The sequence below is a fragment of the Lampetra planeri genome, chromosome 13, assembly GCF_965212315.1.
Source record: "Lampetra planeri chromosome 13, kcLamPlan1.2.h2, whole genome shotgun sequence".
Lineage (NCBI taxonomy): Eukaryota > Metazoa > Chordata > Hyperoartia > Petromyzontiformes > Petromyzontidae > Lampetra > Lampetra planeri.
In genome coordinates, this window is record NC_136119.1 from 975,026 (window position 1) to 991,169 (window position 16,144).

Genomic DNA, 16,144 nt, shown 5'->3' on the forward strand with positions numbered 1-16,144 from the left:
AACAAAACTGACACCTTTTTTACAAGGAGTCATTTTTGCATAGACCACAATACCTGCGGTCATAATGCAAACAAAAAAACATAACTCTGATAATGTATGCACTGTCCTTGAAGTTGATTGGTCCACACCCGAGACAGCTTTCCTTAGAGCCTAGTCTCACATGGTGTTGGACCAGATGACGCCAAAAGGCGCACGTGCGCATTATCAGAGTTATGTTTTTTTGTTTGCATTATGACTGCAGGTATTGTGGTCTATGCAAACATGACTCCTTGTAATAAAGGTGTCAGTTTTGTTGCCAGATAAAAGGGAATAAAACCAATTATCATATTTTTTACTGGCAAATGAGGTTCCAATGGTGTAAACTACTTTTTGTGTTTAGTTTGTTGTCCTTCCCCCGCACCTCCGATTAGCACGGTTGGCTACGTACGGTGCGAAAGACGTTCAACATACATATACATACATTCCCACAAGGCAGAGCCAAGAGGCGAGCCGCAGTTACGAACGAGAGTGGTTCGGTTGCGAGCTCACCCCTCCGTGCGCACGGCCGGCGGGGACTCACCGGTCCACGTGCTGGTGCACACAGTCAAAGCTGCCCTGAGCGCCGTCCCGCGAGCGGTAGATGGAGAAGGTGCGGAAGCCGCTGGGGCTTTCGGACAGCGGCACAGGGATCTTCATGTACTGCAGGAAATTCATAAAAACTCTTAACCGGGGGGTGGCACGGCCCGGTGACATCTGTGCCATCGAGTCGGTGCCAACCACACAGGGTGGTGCCTGCTGAGCGGTGGTGGAGTGGGGTTGGCATGGCTTGAAGTGGGGTCCCCAGTCCAAGTTAACCCCCCTTCCACCACCCCCTACCCCCCCTCTTCTCCGTACCTCGGCGCCCGCGGTGCAAGTGTACCGCTTGCGCACTCGGGAGCTACGCCATTGGCACCAACCCAGCGGTCAGGTAGCAATGAGCACACTGCCGAGTATATTTATAACCACGGCTGGCACTAACACCATGGACCAGTTGGCCGCTAGTGATGCCAGAGCGCATCGTGGCTTTGGCTCGAACGACCCTGGTCATAGGGCGAGTGCCGTGCAAATCAGCTGGCAGTGAAGGTCTACCCTCCTCCTCCCCTGCTGGCCGCCCAGGCAGAAGTTTCCAGTGGGACTGGTTTGGCAACAAAATAGTTTTGCATCTCTAGTTGTTGTTGTAGTCATCATCACCACCACCACCACCCCTCGGGCCACCCCCCTCTAAACACACCCAACACCTCCACCCCACCCCCCCTAGGAGGTCTAACAGCTGTGAGCAGACCACCCCCCACACACCCAGGTCTCCTTTGTGATGTATGTTATGTATTTATCTAGGAGAGCCACACCGAGTCACAGGACTCTTGGTGCTGCTGCTGCTGCCACATTGAGGTTTTTATTTTTTAGATGTCAAATAACGATGAATTGCGTTCATTATGCACGTGGCGAGAAAACTGGCGCACCCGGAGAAAACCAAGGCTTTGTGTGAGAGGGGGAACACTCTCATCCAGTGCCACGAGTTAACATTATGAAGCCACTGGAGCCATGCACTTTGAAATCTAGACTGAAAACTAAGTTCTGTAGAACTGCTTCTTGTTGTGTTTAGTTTGTTGTCCTTCCCCCCGCACCTCTGATTAGCGCGGTTGGCGACGTACAGTGCGAAATAAGTTCAACATCGCACATACTACTTTACACGCCACTATAAACTACACTACTCTACACCACTCGCTATACACTCCACTACGATACACTACACTACATTGAATCATCATTTCTTTAGAATAGTTTTTTGTGTTTAGTTTGTTGTACCTCCCCCACACCTGCGATTAGCATGGTTGGCTACGTACGGTGCGAGAGAAGTTCAACATACGTACGACCAAAACCCCCCCCACCGCCCCCCAATGACCAGTGTGGTGAAGTATGGTCAAACAAACTCCAGGGCAGGCAAACAGATGGACAAGGCACTCTGAATTATGGTGATTGTTATTTTTAGCGACGTTCTGGCGGCCACCAACGGCTGAGTGGGGCGTCCATGTGAGATGGAGGTGGTAATGGAGGTCCTTACCCCCTTGTCTCCTCCCAGACAGATCTTTGGCTGTGGGGATGAGGTTCCCTGTGGTGGAGAAAAGAGGAGAGGAGGGATTGGGAGGGAGCAGACACAGGGGGGGAGGGGGTAGTGTTTGGACATTCATTATTCATTGATTAATTAACTTCACTTAAATTCCTTTCAATAATTGTGTTTAGTCTTTCGAGTCCTGATTATCAGCATCACAAGACGAAGAATCTATTCGGAATGTGCACAGCAGGGCGGATCCCCTTCTTGTTAAGAGAATGGCCGGCAGAAGTGGACATCATAGAGCTATTTCTGAGCGACCTCTGATCCAACAGAGCGGAGGGCAGCACTTTCCCATCCTGCCCTGCCAACCAAGAGCAACGTTCGTCACATGACGAACATCAAACTGATATTTTAAATTCTCGGGAGGTGGAATTAAGACAATTTAAGAAGCCTAATTTAACACGATTATACCGGCCTGAGACCGTAAAACTCGCTTGACTTGAGAAGGCCGAATTAATCACAGACGTTTCTGCCCACCCCCCACTGACCCACAGCTGCGTTCATCACCAAGATGATGTGCAAACAAAGACAAGCTCCCCCGTATAGCCTTAACAGACTGTTGGGGCAAGTGCTGCCTGCGAATACCTATGTAGGCCGGCACGGCACACGAAGGGGGTGGGTGGCCAACAACCAAGCCTCGCCGCCTTTGTCTCCCTCATGGCAATGTTTAACACATCGCACAAGGTACTCATTTGAGGATGATTAGACCTATGGGAGGCCCAGGACCAGTTCAGATAATCCTCACTGGTGGTGGCCGTGAGCGCGATGCGCAAACACGCACTCTTGCACACGCACGCTGTTCCCATGCCGTCAGCCAATTCCATCAGCCAATACACAAACACAGGGAAGAAAACCCCATGAATATGCACGGTGGGATTTTGTTAAATGCTTTCCGATGTGCGTCTCGTCCTTGGAACGGATTTAATCGGCGGAGATCGAGTCGTGGAGGCGCACCACGAGATGGCGATCAACGTGGTGGTGTGACGTGGTCACCCGGCCAAAAAGGCTTCGCTTTGGCGAGCCAATCCGTGAAATTGTCAAATTTTTATCGAATGACAACAACACCAAGGATCGATGTAAAAACGTTATTTTTTCCTTGCGTATTTGTTTTGTTTTGTTACGACAGTTATTGTGGTCCACTGCATTTTGATGGACGGTGCTTATGCAGAAAATGTAAAATAATTCAATTTAGTCCGAAGAAAAATGTAACCGCCGGGTGATTTAACACCCACAACCAAAATAACCTCGGACGCGCTTGATTTGGTCTATTACTATTAAACTATATATTTTATTTTACCAGGTAAGGCCCACTGAGCTGTATAGCTCTTTTGAGGAAGCGACCTGGCTATGGCATGGCGATGGGGAGGCCGTCATTCAGCAGTGAATTGACATTAAAGGGTTGTTGCATGCACACTCGGTCAAGCAGACAGATTGTTTAGTCTCGTCCACTCTGTGCTCATACCGCTACCAACACACTGTGCAGGTCAAAACAACACCCACCCACCCACTTACTCACCGACTTACCTACTCGCTCACTCACCCACCCACTCACTCACCCACTCACTCACAAAGCCACTCACCACACTGCAAGCACAATAAGATGCTCACCCACCCACTCAATCACTCACTCATTCACTCACTCACTCACCGAGCCACTCACCCACCCATCACAGTGCAGGTCACAACACTTCTATTTTTCTGCTTCTACCCTCACAATGCTCCACTGTGGAATTCCCTCCTCCCATCATCGTCGTCTTTCCCCCCAAAGCTCTCACAACATTAACCTTCCTCAACTCAAGAATACACGTGTTCAAAACTATTATCTCTTACAACTTTGATAATACTGTAAAAAGCCGTTTAGTGACGGTCCTTGGATCTTTTTGAGCCTTTGCTCTGCAACGTTATTCAGAAAAAGGAAAAAAGTGGTCCAACATTTCAGGCAACAGCCCAACTTCAGAGCACAGAGAAGAAGAGGGGGGGGGGGGCAGAGTGAAACTCGCCGAGCTTGTGGCTGGCAATGCGCGCGCTAGCTTTACAGCGTGGGGAGGGAGATTTTCTCTACCTCCTATAAAAGTGCCGAGTCTGTGTTTCCCCGAGGCCGCGTGGCCAAGGTCCACGGGCCCACGTCACAGGGTGCAGATGGAGGCAGCTGCGCTGGGCGCAGTCCCCGAAACCGCTCGCGTCAGCTGATGCCGGATGGCGCCTCTACGCTCGAGCGAACCCAAAAAAGAGGGGTGCTTTGGACTTAACTTGGGGTTTGACAGTGGCTCTGAGATGCTAAATGCCTCGCTTGGTATTCAGGAGGTCGTGGGTTAGATCCCGACCCGGACGCCTGTATCTTTGGAGTTTGCGTGTCTCTCTATCTCCCCGTGGTCACGTGGACTTTTCTCCGGGTCCTCCGGTTTTTCCCTTCACATTTAGAATCAACATCACGCCTTTAGAGTATTTGGCTGCTATAAATGTCCAGATGATAAGCCACTTTGTTGAGGTATCATTTGTGGCCAGGTCACTCCTGAATAAAGCTATGCAGCTCAGTGGGCATTACCTGGTAAAAATAAAGTTAAAATAGTTGAGCTAACTCTGCCACATTGACCGGACGTGCTGTAAGAAGTTGGCAGTACCCACACTTTACCCCACCACGGGCAATCACAGCCAAACTGCGGTGAACCCATTCGTGCTGTTGGGTGGACAGAGGCGGAGGGCGTTGTGGGGGGAGGGAAAGGATTTGGGAAACTTGCCCCGTTGTGACAACTGCCGCGCCTGGAGGTCGTCTCGGACCTGCGACCTCTGGATTGCAAGTCCGGTGCGCTGCTAACGATTAACGTCGCAGCGGCAGCTTAGTCATATATGTTAATTGATTAAATGACAAGTAATTAGGGCCTCTATACACAACGCAGTGGGCTAACTGGCTGACGAATACGAGCATTACTGTACAGGTGGCGTGTCAAGCTCAGAAAAAATATAATTATTGGCCAGTCAACCCATTACCGACAGCTCGTTAGCCGCACAATGAGTCATGCCCCCCACCTCCCCCCCGTGACTCCATAAATTATGCCCATTGGAAGCCCAGGCGATAATTCTAATCAGTAGTCGATTCTCCTTTTGTCACTCATCTCATCCACACTGTTCAACCACCACGACTGCATGTCACAGCAGCACACCCGCCCGCATAATCGCACACTCTCTCACTCGCGCGCCCACTCACCAGAACCTACTCACTCTCCCGCTCATACACCCACTGACTCACCAACTCATTCACCAACCCACTGACTCACCAACTCAGTCACCAACCCACTGACTCACCAACTCATTCACCAACCCACTGACTCACCAACTCAGTCACCAACCCACTGACTCACCAACTCAGTCACCAACCCACTGACTCACCAACTCAGTCACCAACCCACTGACTCACCAACTCAGTCACCAACCCACTGACTCACCAACTCAGTCACCAACACACTGACTCACCAACTCAGTCACCAACCCACTGACTCACCAACTCAGTCACCAACCCACTGACTCCCCAACTCAGTCACCAACCCACTGACTCACCAACTCAGTCACCAACCAACTCAGTCACCAACCCACTGACTCACCAACTCAGTCACCAACTCGCCCACCGACCCAGTCACGAGCCACACTACAGGGCACAACACTTCTCTCTTTCTGCTTCGTCCCTCGCCACTGCTCCACTGTGGAAATCCTCCCCCCCCTCCCCATCGTCTCTTCCCCCCCCCACCAAAGACATTGCAATCACCGTGCAAATTCCCCAAATTATTACCGATTACAACTTTGACAGTGCTGTTTGCTAGTGGCCGTTTGATGTTTTTGGGCCTTTGGGCCTGTGCTCAGCAACAGTCTAAAACAAATACAGTCGACCCTTGTGCATCATCGCCACTTTCCCCATCGCAGTTTCGATATGTCGCGAGGTCGGCAGAAGAAATTAAATGGGAATATTTTGGGAGTTTTTGGGAGTTTTGCGAAGGCCATCAGACGACACGCGAAAAGTTGAGTAACTCAGAAATGCATAAAGTACATTATTGTATAATATTAATGTATTTTATATTTAATACCATAAATATAAACAATTTTTTGGAAGTTAAATTTCGTAAAAATTTAAAGCAAAGGCTGCAAATGTAGAGACAACTTAAAAAGTTTAGTAACTGGAGGTGCTCGCTTCGCTCGCCAAGGGGACCAAAACATTTCACGTCGATTTTCCAGACCGTGGGGGGGGGCCTGCCCCCCTAACCCCCCGCGATGTGTAAGGTTCGACTGTAAAGAACCCTTGCAGACATCACAGGTGCAGAAGCACGCATTCATTCATTCACTGCGGCACAACAGAGAAAGTGTCAAGGCTGTGTCAGAGCCCACAGACGAGGTGACAATGAGGCGTTACAGGCGATGAAGAGGTCGCAATACCAGAGGTGGTGGTGGTGCTGTGTCAGAGACCAGAGGTGGTGGTGCTGTGTCAGAGATCAGAGGTGGTGGTGCTGTGTCAGAGACCAGAGGTGGTGGTGCTGTGTCAGAGACCAGAGGTGGTGGTGCTGCTGTGTCAGAGACCAGAGGTGGTGGTGCTGTGTCAGAGACCAGAGGTGGTGGTGCTGTGTCAGAGACCAGAGGTGGTGGTGCTGTGTCAGAGACCAGTGGTGGTGGTGCTGTGTCAGAGACCAGAGGTGGTGGTGCTGCTGTGTCAGAGACCAGAGGTGGTGGTGCTGTGTCAGAGACCAGAGGCGGTAGTGGTGCTGTGTCACAGACCAGAGGTGGTGCTGTGTCAGAGACCAGAGGTGGTGCTGTGTCAGAGACCAGAGGTGGTGGTGCTGTGTCAGAGACCAGAGGCGGTAGTGGTGCTGTGTCAGAGACCAGTGGTGGTGGTGCTGTGCCAGAGACCAGAGGTGGTGGTGGTGCTGTGTCAGAGACCAGAGGCGGTAGTGGTGCTGTGTCAGAGACCAGAGGTGGTGGTGCTGCTGTGTCAGTGGCTCGAGGGGGGTGCTGGTGCTGTGTCAGAGATTGACAGTTATAGCCATCCTGTGAAAGCACCCCCCCCACCCCCAGCCCCAACAGCTGCAGGCAGACACAGGATGGATATTTTATTCTATTCTGAGAGACTCGTCGAATTCCTCAACTTTCCCCTGGGGGGCGGGCACAATTGCATGGGATTTTAGCTTGACGAATAAAGCAGTCCCCCCCCCCCTTAGCTTCACGACGCAAGGCGTCGCGTGCGTAGCAATTGATGCTTTTCAATTTGCGGAGTTGCGACGGCCGTCGACGTTATCGCTCGCGGACGCGATTTGCCGTTCACCGCTATGTCGACGACGACAGCAGAAACCACACCGGATCGATTCCACTGTTGGAGAGTGCAATTTTGGATGAATTCGCGAAGCGTCGTGACAATTCACCGACATCTCCGGATGGGGAATGTTCACCATCATCATCGTCATCGTCACCATCAGCCGCGATCAATCCACTGCTGGATGAAGGCTTCCGAGCCGCCACTGAACATCACCAATGCACGAATTGACCTCATCGCTCCATCTCCTCCGCGATGGTGGATGTCCTCTCCCTGGCTGCCACTCTCCCCTAAACTATTCTCGACCATCTGCCATCGTCCCCCTTCTAGCCGTGACGTGTGCCCTGCCCAAGCACTCCGCTGACTTTTCTGAACACTTTAGGGACGGGACGGTAAGCATCATCTAATAAGAGCGTCAGGGTGATGCCGCTGACGATGAGAACAAAGTGTCTTTCAAAACGTCAGCAGGAAAGAGAAGTCAAGGTAAAGGTGCAGCCCTGCAACGTATTGCTCACGCGCCACCGCTGGCAGAAGGAACGACGTTTAAAGCGAGACCTCCCACCGCCGCCATTTGACCATACTTCATCGGCTGGGTGCGGGCTGGTAAAGCAGGAGGGCACCCAGGACTGTTGCAGGAATCATTCGCCACTAATGGCAATCGAATTTGGCTCACCGGGTTGCATGTTAACTGCCTCGCCTGGTATTCAGGAGGTCGTGGTTTCGATCCTGACGCCTGCTGCTGTACATTTGGAGTTGGTGTCCCTCTCTCTCTCTCTCCCCATGGGTGCATGGATTTGTCTCCAAGTCCTCTGGTTTTCCATCCACATTTAGAATCAACATCACGCATTTCAGAGTATTTGGCTGCGATACATTTCCACGTGATAAGCCACTTCGTTGAGCTGTGTCATTCGCTTCTGAAACATAGCTATACAGCACGGTGGGCCTAACCTGGTAAAATAGAATTTAAACCACAGTGCCAATGGGTTGATGTGGGGTGGGAGGTATTCCTACCCATACTCTCTCCCCCTAAACGACAGTTTAAGTCTTAAACACCCTTCTCGTCACCGTGATGAGACAGAGTATTACAACCACACACGCGCGCTAAACCCAGGTCTCTTTTCTTAACTGGAGCTGGATCATCGCTCATTCGACGTGTCCACCCGCATCACCAATTGCAGCAATTAGGCAGAGCAAGCAGCAATTTATCGTGAATTCATCTGACCGTCAGTTTTTACGCCAACGCCGCCGCGATTCGAAGGCCATTTAAGTGGCTTTCAAAATGATCTAAAACGAGCGGGGGACGAGAGATAAGGCGATGCAAATAGTATTGCGGTTTCTGTTCGGTTGGCTGCGAATTTTCCCAACGCTCGAGAGTGATGTCACTTGTTGCGTTACACCGCCACAGGCGCGCGTGTGCGCACGCTCGCACACGCGCGCACGTACACACACGCGCACGCGTGCGTACACACACGCGTGCGCGTGTGTGTACGCACACTCAGCAGAAATGTGGAAATGTAAGAGAAGGGTTTTCAGGGGGATCGCTTTTGGCAGCTATCTCACCGCTGCGGTCACGTACACAGGAAGGTGACCGGCCGTACACACACACACAGAGGCTCAACCTCGGCTATTAATGCGTTAACAACGGACCGACGGACACAAATACAAAGATCCCCCTGAATAGCCTTTAACAGACTGCTGGGGCAAGTGCTGCGAGAGAGCGCTTATGAAGGCCGGCACTGTGGCACACGAGGGGGTGGGTGGCCAGCACCACGCCCGGCCACCTTTATCTCCCCAGTGGTGATGTTTACACACCACCCAAAACTGAGTCGACCTCGGGGAAGATCAGGACCAGTTCACATGATCGTCACCGGTGTTGGCCATGAGCGGGAATCGAACTCGGGTCGTCGGGTTCGTAGCGCAGCGCGATAACCACTACACTCCCGCTCCCCGACGGAATCACACACACTTCACGACACGACTACTACGATCGTGGCTACAGTGTACGGGTACAAAGGTTCCACATTGCAGGATTGTATTTTATACGTCCGGCCAGATGGTGTATTCTTGTGTCGAATGTTTCATCCTATTTTAAACCAATCATCGTCAGCCCTGATCGATTGGTCCATTCCGAGTGATCGCCCCCCCCCCCCGCTGTGCCGTGTCCTGCCCAAGCTCCACTCTTCTCAATCGTTTGGACGTCACGAACCTGCGTGTTCTCCGATCAGCGTGTGCTCCTAATGTTTGTCTCTCGATGCTATTTTGAGACCCATCTCTCTCTCCGCGCTTCTGGGAGAGAACTTTGCGGGGTTTTTGTTCTGCGTTTTTTTTCTTCGCAAAGGGCCGCACCAACAACGCGGTACGGTTCCATTACGGTAGAAGGCGTCACGATGGCACTCCAGTGACGTCACCGTGACATCACTGCCGACGCTTTTTAAATTAAACGCCCGTTCACGTGACATCACTTAAGCGCAGTGGCCGAGTGATAATGACGTTAAAAGTAGTTGTTTTACTTTTCTACGAAACCTCAAATAATGTGATACCCCCACGACATAATTCTTTGGCAAGCATCAGCAGCATAAGGGCTGTTTGAATTTTGTGTTGCGTCCCCAGAAGTTAAATTATCGCGCACAATTGGCACTAGTCGGAGCGGCGTCTGTTTTCACAGGGGGTGGGGAAGAGGGGAGGGATTCAGACTGGGCGAGGGACACACAGAGGTCACGTGATTTACGCGAGGCTTGAGCCGATTAGGATATGCAGATGGTTATTCGAGTCGAGGTCGTCTGAAGATACAAAAAGACGTCCTTCTATAATTTGGTTGACTGAATCTCGGGGCAGAAGAGATGCGCAAACACGCGGGCAGCCCAGAGAGACGCAGAGTAACACCGAGACAGGAAGACCAGGAACACATTGGCACACACGGACACACAATTATAAAAGTCATAGACATGAAAAAATATATAAACAGAATAGACAAGTCTACACAGTAAGAATAAACATGTGAACAGTCAGGCTAAAGTGCAGTAAGACGCATTATTATCAGACACACAGATGGATACGTACATAAGATCCTGTACACACAAAGACACAGTCATACAGTAAGGGAGATAACACACTAACACAGACACTCAAACATGTAGACATACATACAACACAAACTCACTCAAACATGCAGACATACATACAACACAAACTCACTCAGACATGCAGACATACATACAACACAAACTCACTCAAACATGCAGACATACATACAACACAAACTCACCCAGACAAAGCCTACCGTACACATTAAACCAACCCACAACATCCGCCATTCGCGACGAAGTCACGGTGACGTCACCACAGAATTTGTACCAGTCTAGGTGCACTTACAGAGTACAAAGGGGCAAGTGCTGTTAGCGAGCGGCACCTATTTAGGTCGGCACGGCACACGAGGGGATGGGTGGCCAACACCACGCCCGGCCGCCTTTGTCTCCCCAGTGAGGATATTGACACACGCGCACTAGATACTCATTTGAGGCTGAGTCGACCTAGGGGAGGCCCAGGACCGGTTCATAAAATCGTCACTGGTGTTGGCAGTCAGTCAGCGCAGCACCCTAACCCCTACACGACCGCTCCCCCTTTAGAGCACACACAGAGAGCACACACAGAGAGTACACACACACATAGACCCACAAAAACACCACATACGCACACTTACGTACACACAAAAACTGTTTAACACGAATAAAACATCCCCCGTATAGCCTCAACAGACTGTCAGGGCAAGTGCTGTTATAGCGAGCACCTATTAAGGGCAGTACGGCAGTGGCCACACCCGACCGCCTTTATCTCCCTAGTGGTGATGTTTACACAGCACTGGGGAGACAAAGACGGCCGGGTGTGGTACAGTATTGGCCACTGTCGTACTGCCCTTCATAGGTGCTCGCTAACAGCCCTTTTCCGAGTAGACCAAGGGGAGGTCCCTAGCACAGACACAATCTCACACACACAGACACTCACCGACACAGACACACACGGACACGCACACACGGACACACACGAAGACACACGGACACACACGAGCGAACAGACACACACACACGGACACACACACAAACACACACGGACAGACACACAGACACACACGAACAGACACATTCACACAGACACACGGACACACTCTCACACACACGGACAGACACACACACAACAACACACACGGACAGACACACACTCACACACACGGACAGACACACAGACACACGGACAGACATACACTCACACACACGGACAGACACACACTCACACACACGGACAGACACACACTCACACACACGGACAGACACACAGACACACGGACAGACATACACTCACACACACGGACAGACACACACTCACACACGGACAGACACACGGACACGCACACTCACACACGCACACTCACACAGAGACACTCCAACCCTCCTCAACAGCCGCCATTCCTCACTACTCTCCATGACCGCGACGACGCAAGGGAGTTTGTACCAGGCTTGGTGGCACATCGAGACGACAAAGACGCATACAAAGACATTCACACATACAGCCAGACACTCAATCAATCCACAATCCACAACAGCACTCGCCATTACGTAACGGTGACGCGCTTGTGCCAGGCTAGGTGCGCTTCCGTAGCCGCAATCAAACAACCGCTCTCCGCCACACACACTACACATCTACACACACACGGATACAACACACACACACGGATACAACACACACGGATACAACACCCTCGCCCACAGACACAGTCAACACCCCAATCCACAACAACAGCCGACATTCACCTCCGCGACGGTGACGTCACCAGAGCGACTTGTGCCAGGCTAAGTGCACCTCTACAATACAACACACGTACCCAACAACAACAGCAGCCACCGTTCGCCACTAACACGACGACGTCACCACCAGAGCGCCTTGTGCCAGGCTAGGTTCACACACACACACAACTTCCAAGCGAGTCGCTTCTCCTCCCCCGCCACTCACTCACTCACTCACCCGCTGTCCGGGCGGCGTCTCCAGGGCCCGCAGCGCCGAGTCCGTGAGTTTGACGAGCAGCACGGAGCGCCTGGAGCCAGGGCCCACGGGACGCAGGGCCCCCCTTGCGCCCGGGAGCAAAGCGGCACCCCCCCCGTGCCGCGTCGTCCACTCGTCCTCGGCCACCGCCGTCTCGTTCCCCTGCTGCTTGGCCCTGCGCGGCGCCGCCATCGTCCCCCTCGTCCCTCGTCGTCGTTGTTGTTGCTGATCGTCCGCGGTGACGCGACCGCTCCACTCACCACTCGCTCACCTCACTCCACTCGCACTGCCCTCTGCGGACCCCCACCCCTCGCACGGAGAGGGGAGTGATGGAGCAGATGACGTTGTCACGGCTGAATTACATGACGTCACTCGCCTCACTCACTACTTCCCTCTTTCGCAATCCATCACTCACTCACATGAAGTGATGGGGAAGATGACGTAGGCCAGAGTTTATTACATGACGTCACTCGCCTCGCTCACCTTGCCTCACTCTCCCAATTCCTCACTCACACGAAATGATAACGATGATGACGTAGGCTAGAGTTTATTACATGACGTCACTCGCCTCACTCACTACTTTTCTCTTTCGCAATCCATCACTCACTCACATGAAGTGATGGGGAAGATAACGTAAGCCAGAATTTATTACATGACGTCACTCGCCTCGCTCACCTTGCATCACTCTCCCAATTCCTCACTCACACGAAGTGATGGGGAAGATGACGTAAGCCAGATTTTATTACATGACGTCACTCGTCTCGTCGGTTGACGTTCGTCATTCACACATAAGCCCCCCCAGCTCCGCCCCACCGATATATATGACGTCACTAGCAAAGTCTTAAGTTAATTGCGTCATCCCCCCCCAGCAGCGACGTGCCTTCACAGAATCCCATAGAGATCGGAAATGACGTCACGGCAGTCATCTTGGTAAAAGTAACGAATGACGTATGGGAATTTTGTGCTAAAAGGCGGAGTGCCAATCTTGATTTGAAGCTTTCGTGACTTTACCGAAAGAACCAAAGAGTATAGGCGTAATGCCGTCGACCGCTGGAAGGCATCATGTCAATCCGCAAAACGCCGTGCAAATCCGAACGCTGGATGGCGTCAAAATCAACGGAATTGAAGTTCGTGACGTCACGTCAACGCTTTGATGTGTCGTTACACTGCGTGAAAATTGCGTCATGCCAACGAATGCTTCCGGATGACGTCACAACAGGGCGTGTCATGGGACTGCGCTGCAGAACGTTAGCGGTGCTGGTGCACAAACAACATTAAACTAAAATAACTCAACATAATAACAGCTGATGTGCTATGAATAAGGGTCATTGCCCTAAACGTCGCCTATTATATATATTTCCCCTTTTAAGACCACACACACGGTGTTGTTTATTGACTAATGTGTTGTAATTGTTTTTCTCTCTAAATGATGCGGTGATGAATGGTCGAAGCCGCTTCAGAGTTTTTTTTTACTTGTGTTAAACCAATACTGTAATATTTTAATTATTCACTCAGAGAATCCGGTGTATGTGAAAATTACTTTTGTTTTATTTGGATTGGCAGATGTTTGAAGGAGACAGATTGGCTGCTTTTCTTTGCGGTAATTGAAGCACATCAGGCGATGACGTCATTCGATGACGTCAATCGAGGTAAATTTGAGTATAAATAAGTGCGGACGTCACCATGAACTCCGAGAGGGACCTGTTGCCACGATGCCCCGAGTCGTACCACTCGGTTAAGAAAAATGGGGGTAAATATTGACTGCCATTTACAATTACTCAAATGAATCCTTTAATGAAAGTACTAATATTTTCTTCTTAACTGATACATCTATACTAATGTTTATATAAAAAAAAAACTGTTTAAAATATTTCAGTATTTATGTTATCATGGCAAAGTGTTTTTGGTTTCGCCCTCCCGTCGGCTGCGCTAATGGACTCGCCCATTCCACTGCTCCAGCTGGAGATGACGTCACAGTGACGACGGGGTTTTAAAGGGAAGCGCGGTTGCCTAGCAACGTCCACGCGTCTCTTTAAATGGAAATGTGACGAAGCTGACGATTTTCCGCCCTCCTGCCCTTGATCCGCCCCCCCCCCCTAAAACATACTGAAGTATTTTTTTAAACACATCCCATCAGAAACAAGACCTTCTGCGAAGTGCGTCATTTCCGCAGCATTTGTTCATTCAAATTCATTCATTGGGCATTTGTCTAATGGAAAACTAGACCGGTTTCGACATTAAGTGTCTCATCAGCAGGCAATTCAGGCAGGCAGTGCTCAGTAAATACTACTCAGTCAATACGAATCTATAAAACTACTTTGTCAGTACAGTAGATAACAGTACGCAATCTTTACAGCCTACGCAGTCAATACAGTATATAAACAGTACTCTGTAAATTACAGTACCCAGTCTATACAGATTATACTTTGCCAGTGAATAGACCATGTCAATCGTCCTCCCTCTGTAAAGTCAGTCTATAAATAGCTCTCGGTTCATACAGTCTATACACGGCACTCAGCCCATACAGTCTATAATCAGTGCTCGGTCTATAGAGTTTACAATAATCGATCCATACAATATATAGACAGGACAGTACCCGGTCCGTACAGTCTATAATGGTACTCGGCCCATACAGTCTATAACAGTAATATGTCCATAAGGGGCCGTCCATAAATGACGTCAAGCACTTAGGGGGGGGGGGGGCAGACATTTGTGACGAGGTGTGACGAGGGGGGGGGGGGGGGTTGAGAAATGTGACGTCACATCACAATAGTTTAAAGCGATTTGAAGCATGTTTAATTTTGGGGGGGGGGGGGGGGGGGTGCAGAGCTTTGTGACGTCATATTTGAGGGGGGGTCTGACTTTTTGTGACGCCGTGTGACGAAGGGGGGGGGGGTCAAAAATCGTCAAAAATCGCGTGACGTCATTTTTGGACGCCCCCTAAGTATATAAATAGTGCTCGGTCCATATAATCGATAAACAGATTTGCAGCGCAAAGCGCTAACCACTGCGCCACCAACGCCACGAACACACACACACAAAGCCAAATATCCCCTGCATAGCCTTAACAGACTGTAGGGGCAAGTGCTGTTATCGAGCAGCTGAAGGCCGACACGGCACACGAGGGGCTGGGTCGCCAGCACCACGCCCGACCACCTTTGTCTCCCCAGTGGCGATCTTTTTACACACCGGACCAGGTACTCATTTGAGGCTGAGTCGACCTAAGGGAGGCCGAGGACCGGTTGCTGTCATCTCCCTGGCCACCGCGTCTGAAGAGGGGGCGCAACGGCCTTGGTTTGGCGTGTGAGGCAAAGCTGCGTGTTCCACTGCATTAGGCAGTCCCTCCAGAAAAACGCGGAGTTTTTTGATGATTGTTGCGGGCAAAAATCGTTGATTATGCGGCACGTTTTCTTAAAAAATGCGATGGAATATGCGGGATATTTATGCAATTTTATGCGATTAAATTGCGGGAACTTGCAAAAATTGCGGGAACTTGCAAAAACTGCAGTTTGATGAAAAAGAGAAAAAAAAGTGATTCCCCCAACACCCTATTCACTAGGCTACTACTTTAATGTAAAGAGTCATTTCTTATTACTTCCTATGATAAGCAAGCATACTACATCACAGAAAGTGCTGGGAATATTTAAGTTCTCATCTTGTTTTATTTCAGACCTTAACAAACAGATGGC

General features: G+C 50.6%; 1 protein-coding gene across 2 annotated transcripts in view; it reads right to left on the bottom strand.

Annotated features, from left to right (window-relative positions):
• LOC144721877 (uncharacterized) overlaps positions 1 to 12,818 on the bottom strand; it is a 32,292-nt gene extending 19,474 nt beyond the window's left edge. Inside the window, exons 1-3 of one of the 2 annotated variants that reach the window (XM_078599805.1) lie at positions 12,438 to 12,818; positions 2,081 to 2,128; positions 560 to 678 (exon numbers count right to left, since the gene is read on the bottom strand). In XM_078599805.1, coding sequence (XP_078455931.1) covers positions 560 to 678; positions 2,081 to 2,128; positions 12,438 to 12,647 — 377 coding nt within the window. In that variant the 5' untranslated portion in view covers positions 12,648 to 12,818. The remainder of the gene's footprint in view (positions 1 to 559; positions 679 to 2,080; positions 2,129 to 12,437) is intronic. The other variant, XM_078599806.1, reaches the window with a different exon arrangement.
• Positions 12,819 to 16,144: the final 3,326 nt, after the last annotated feature.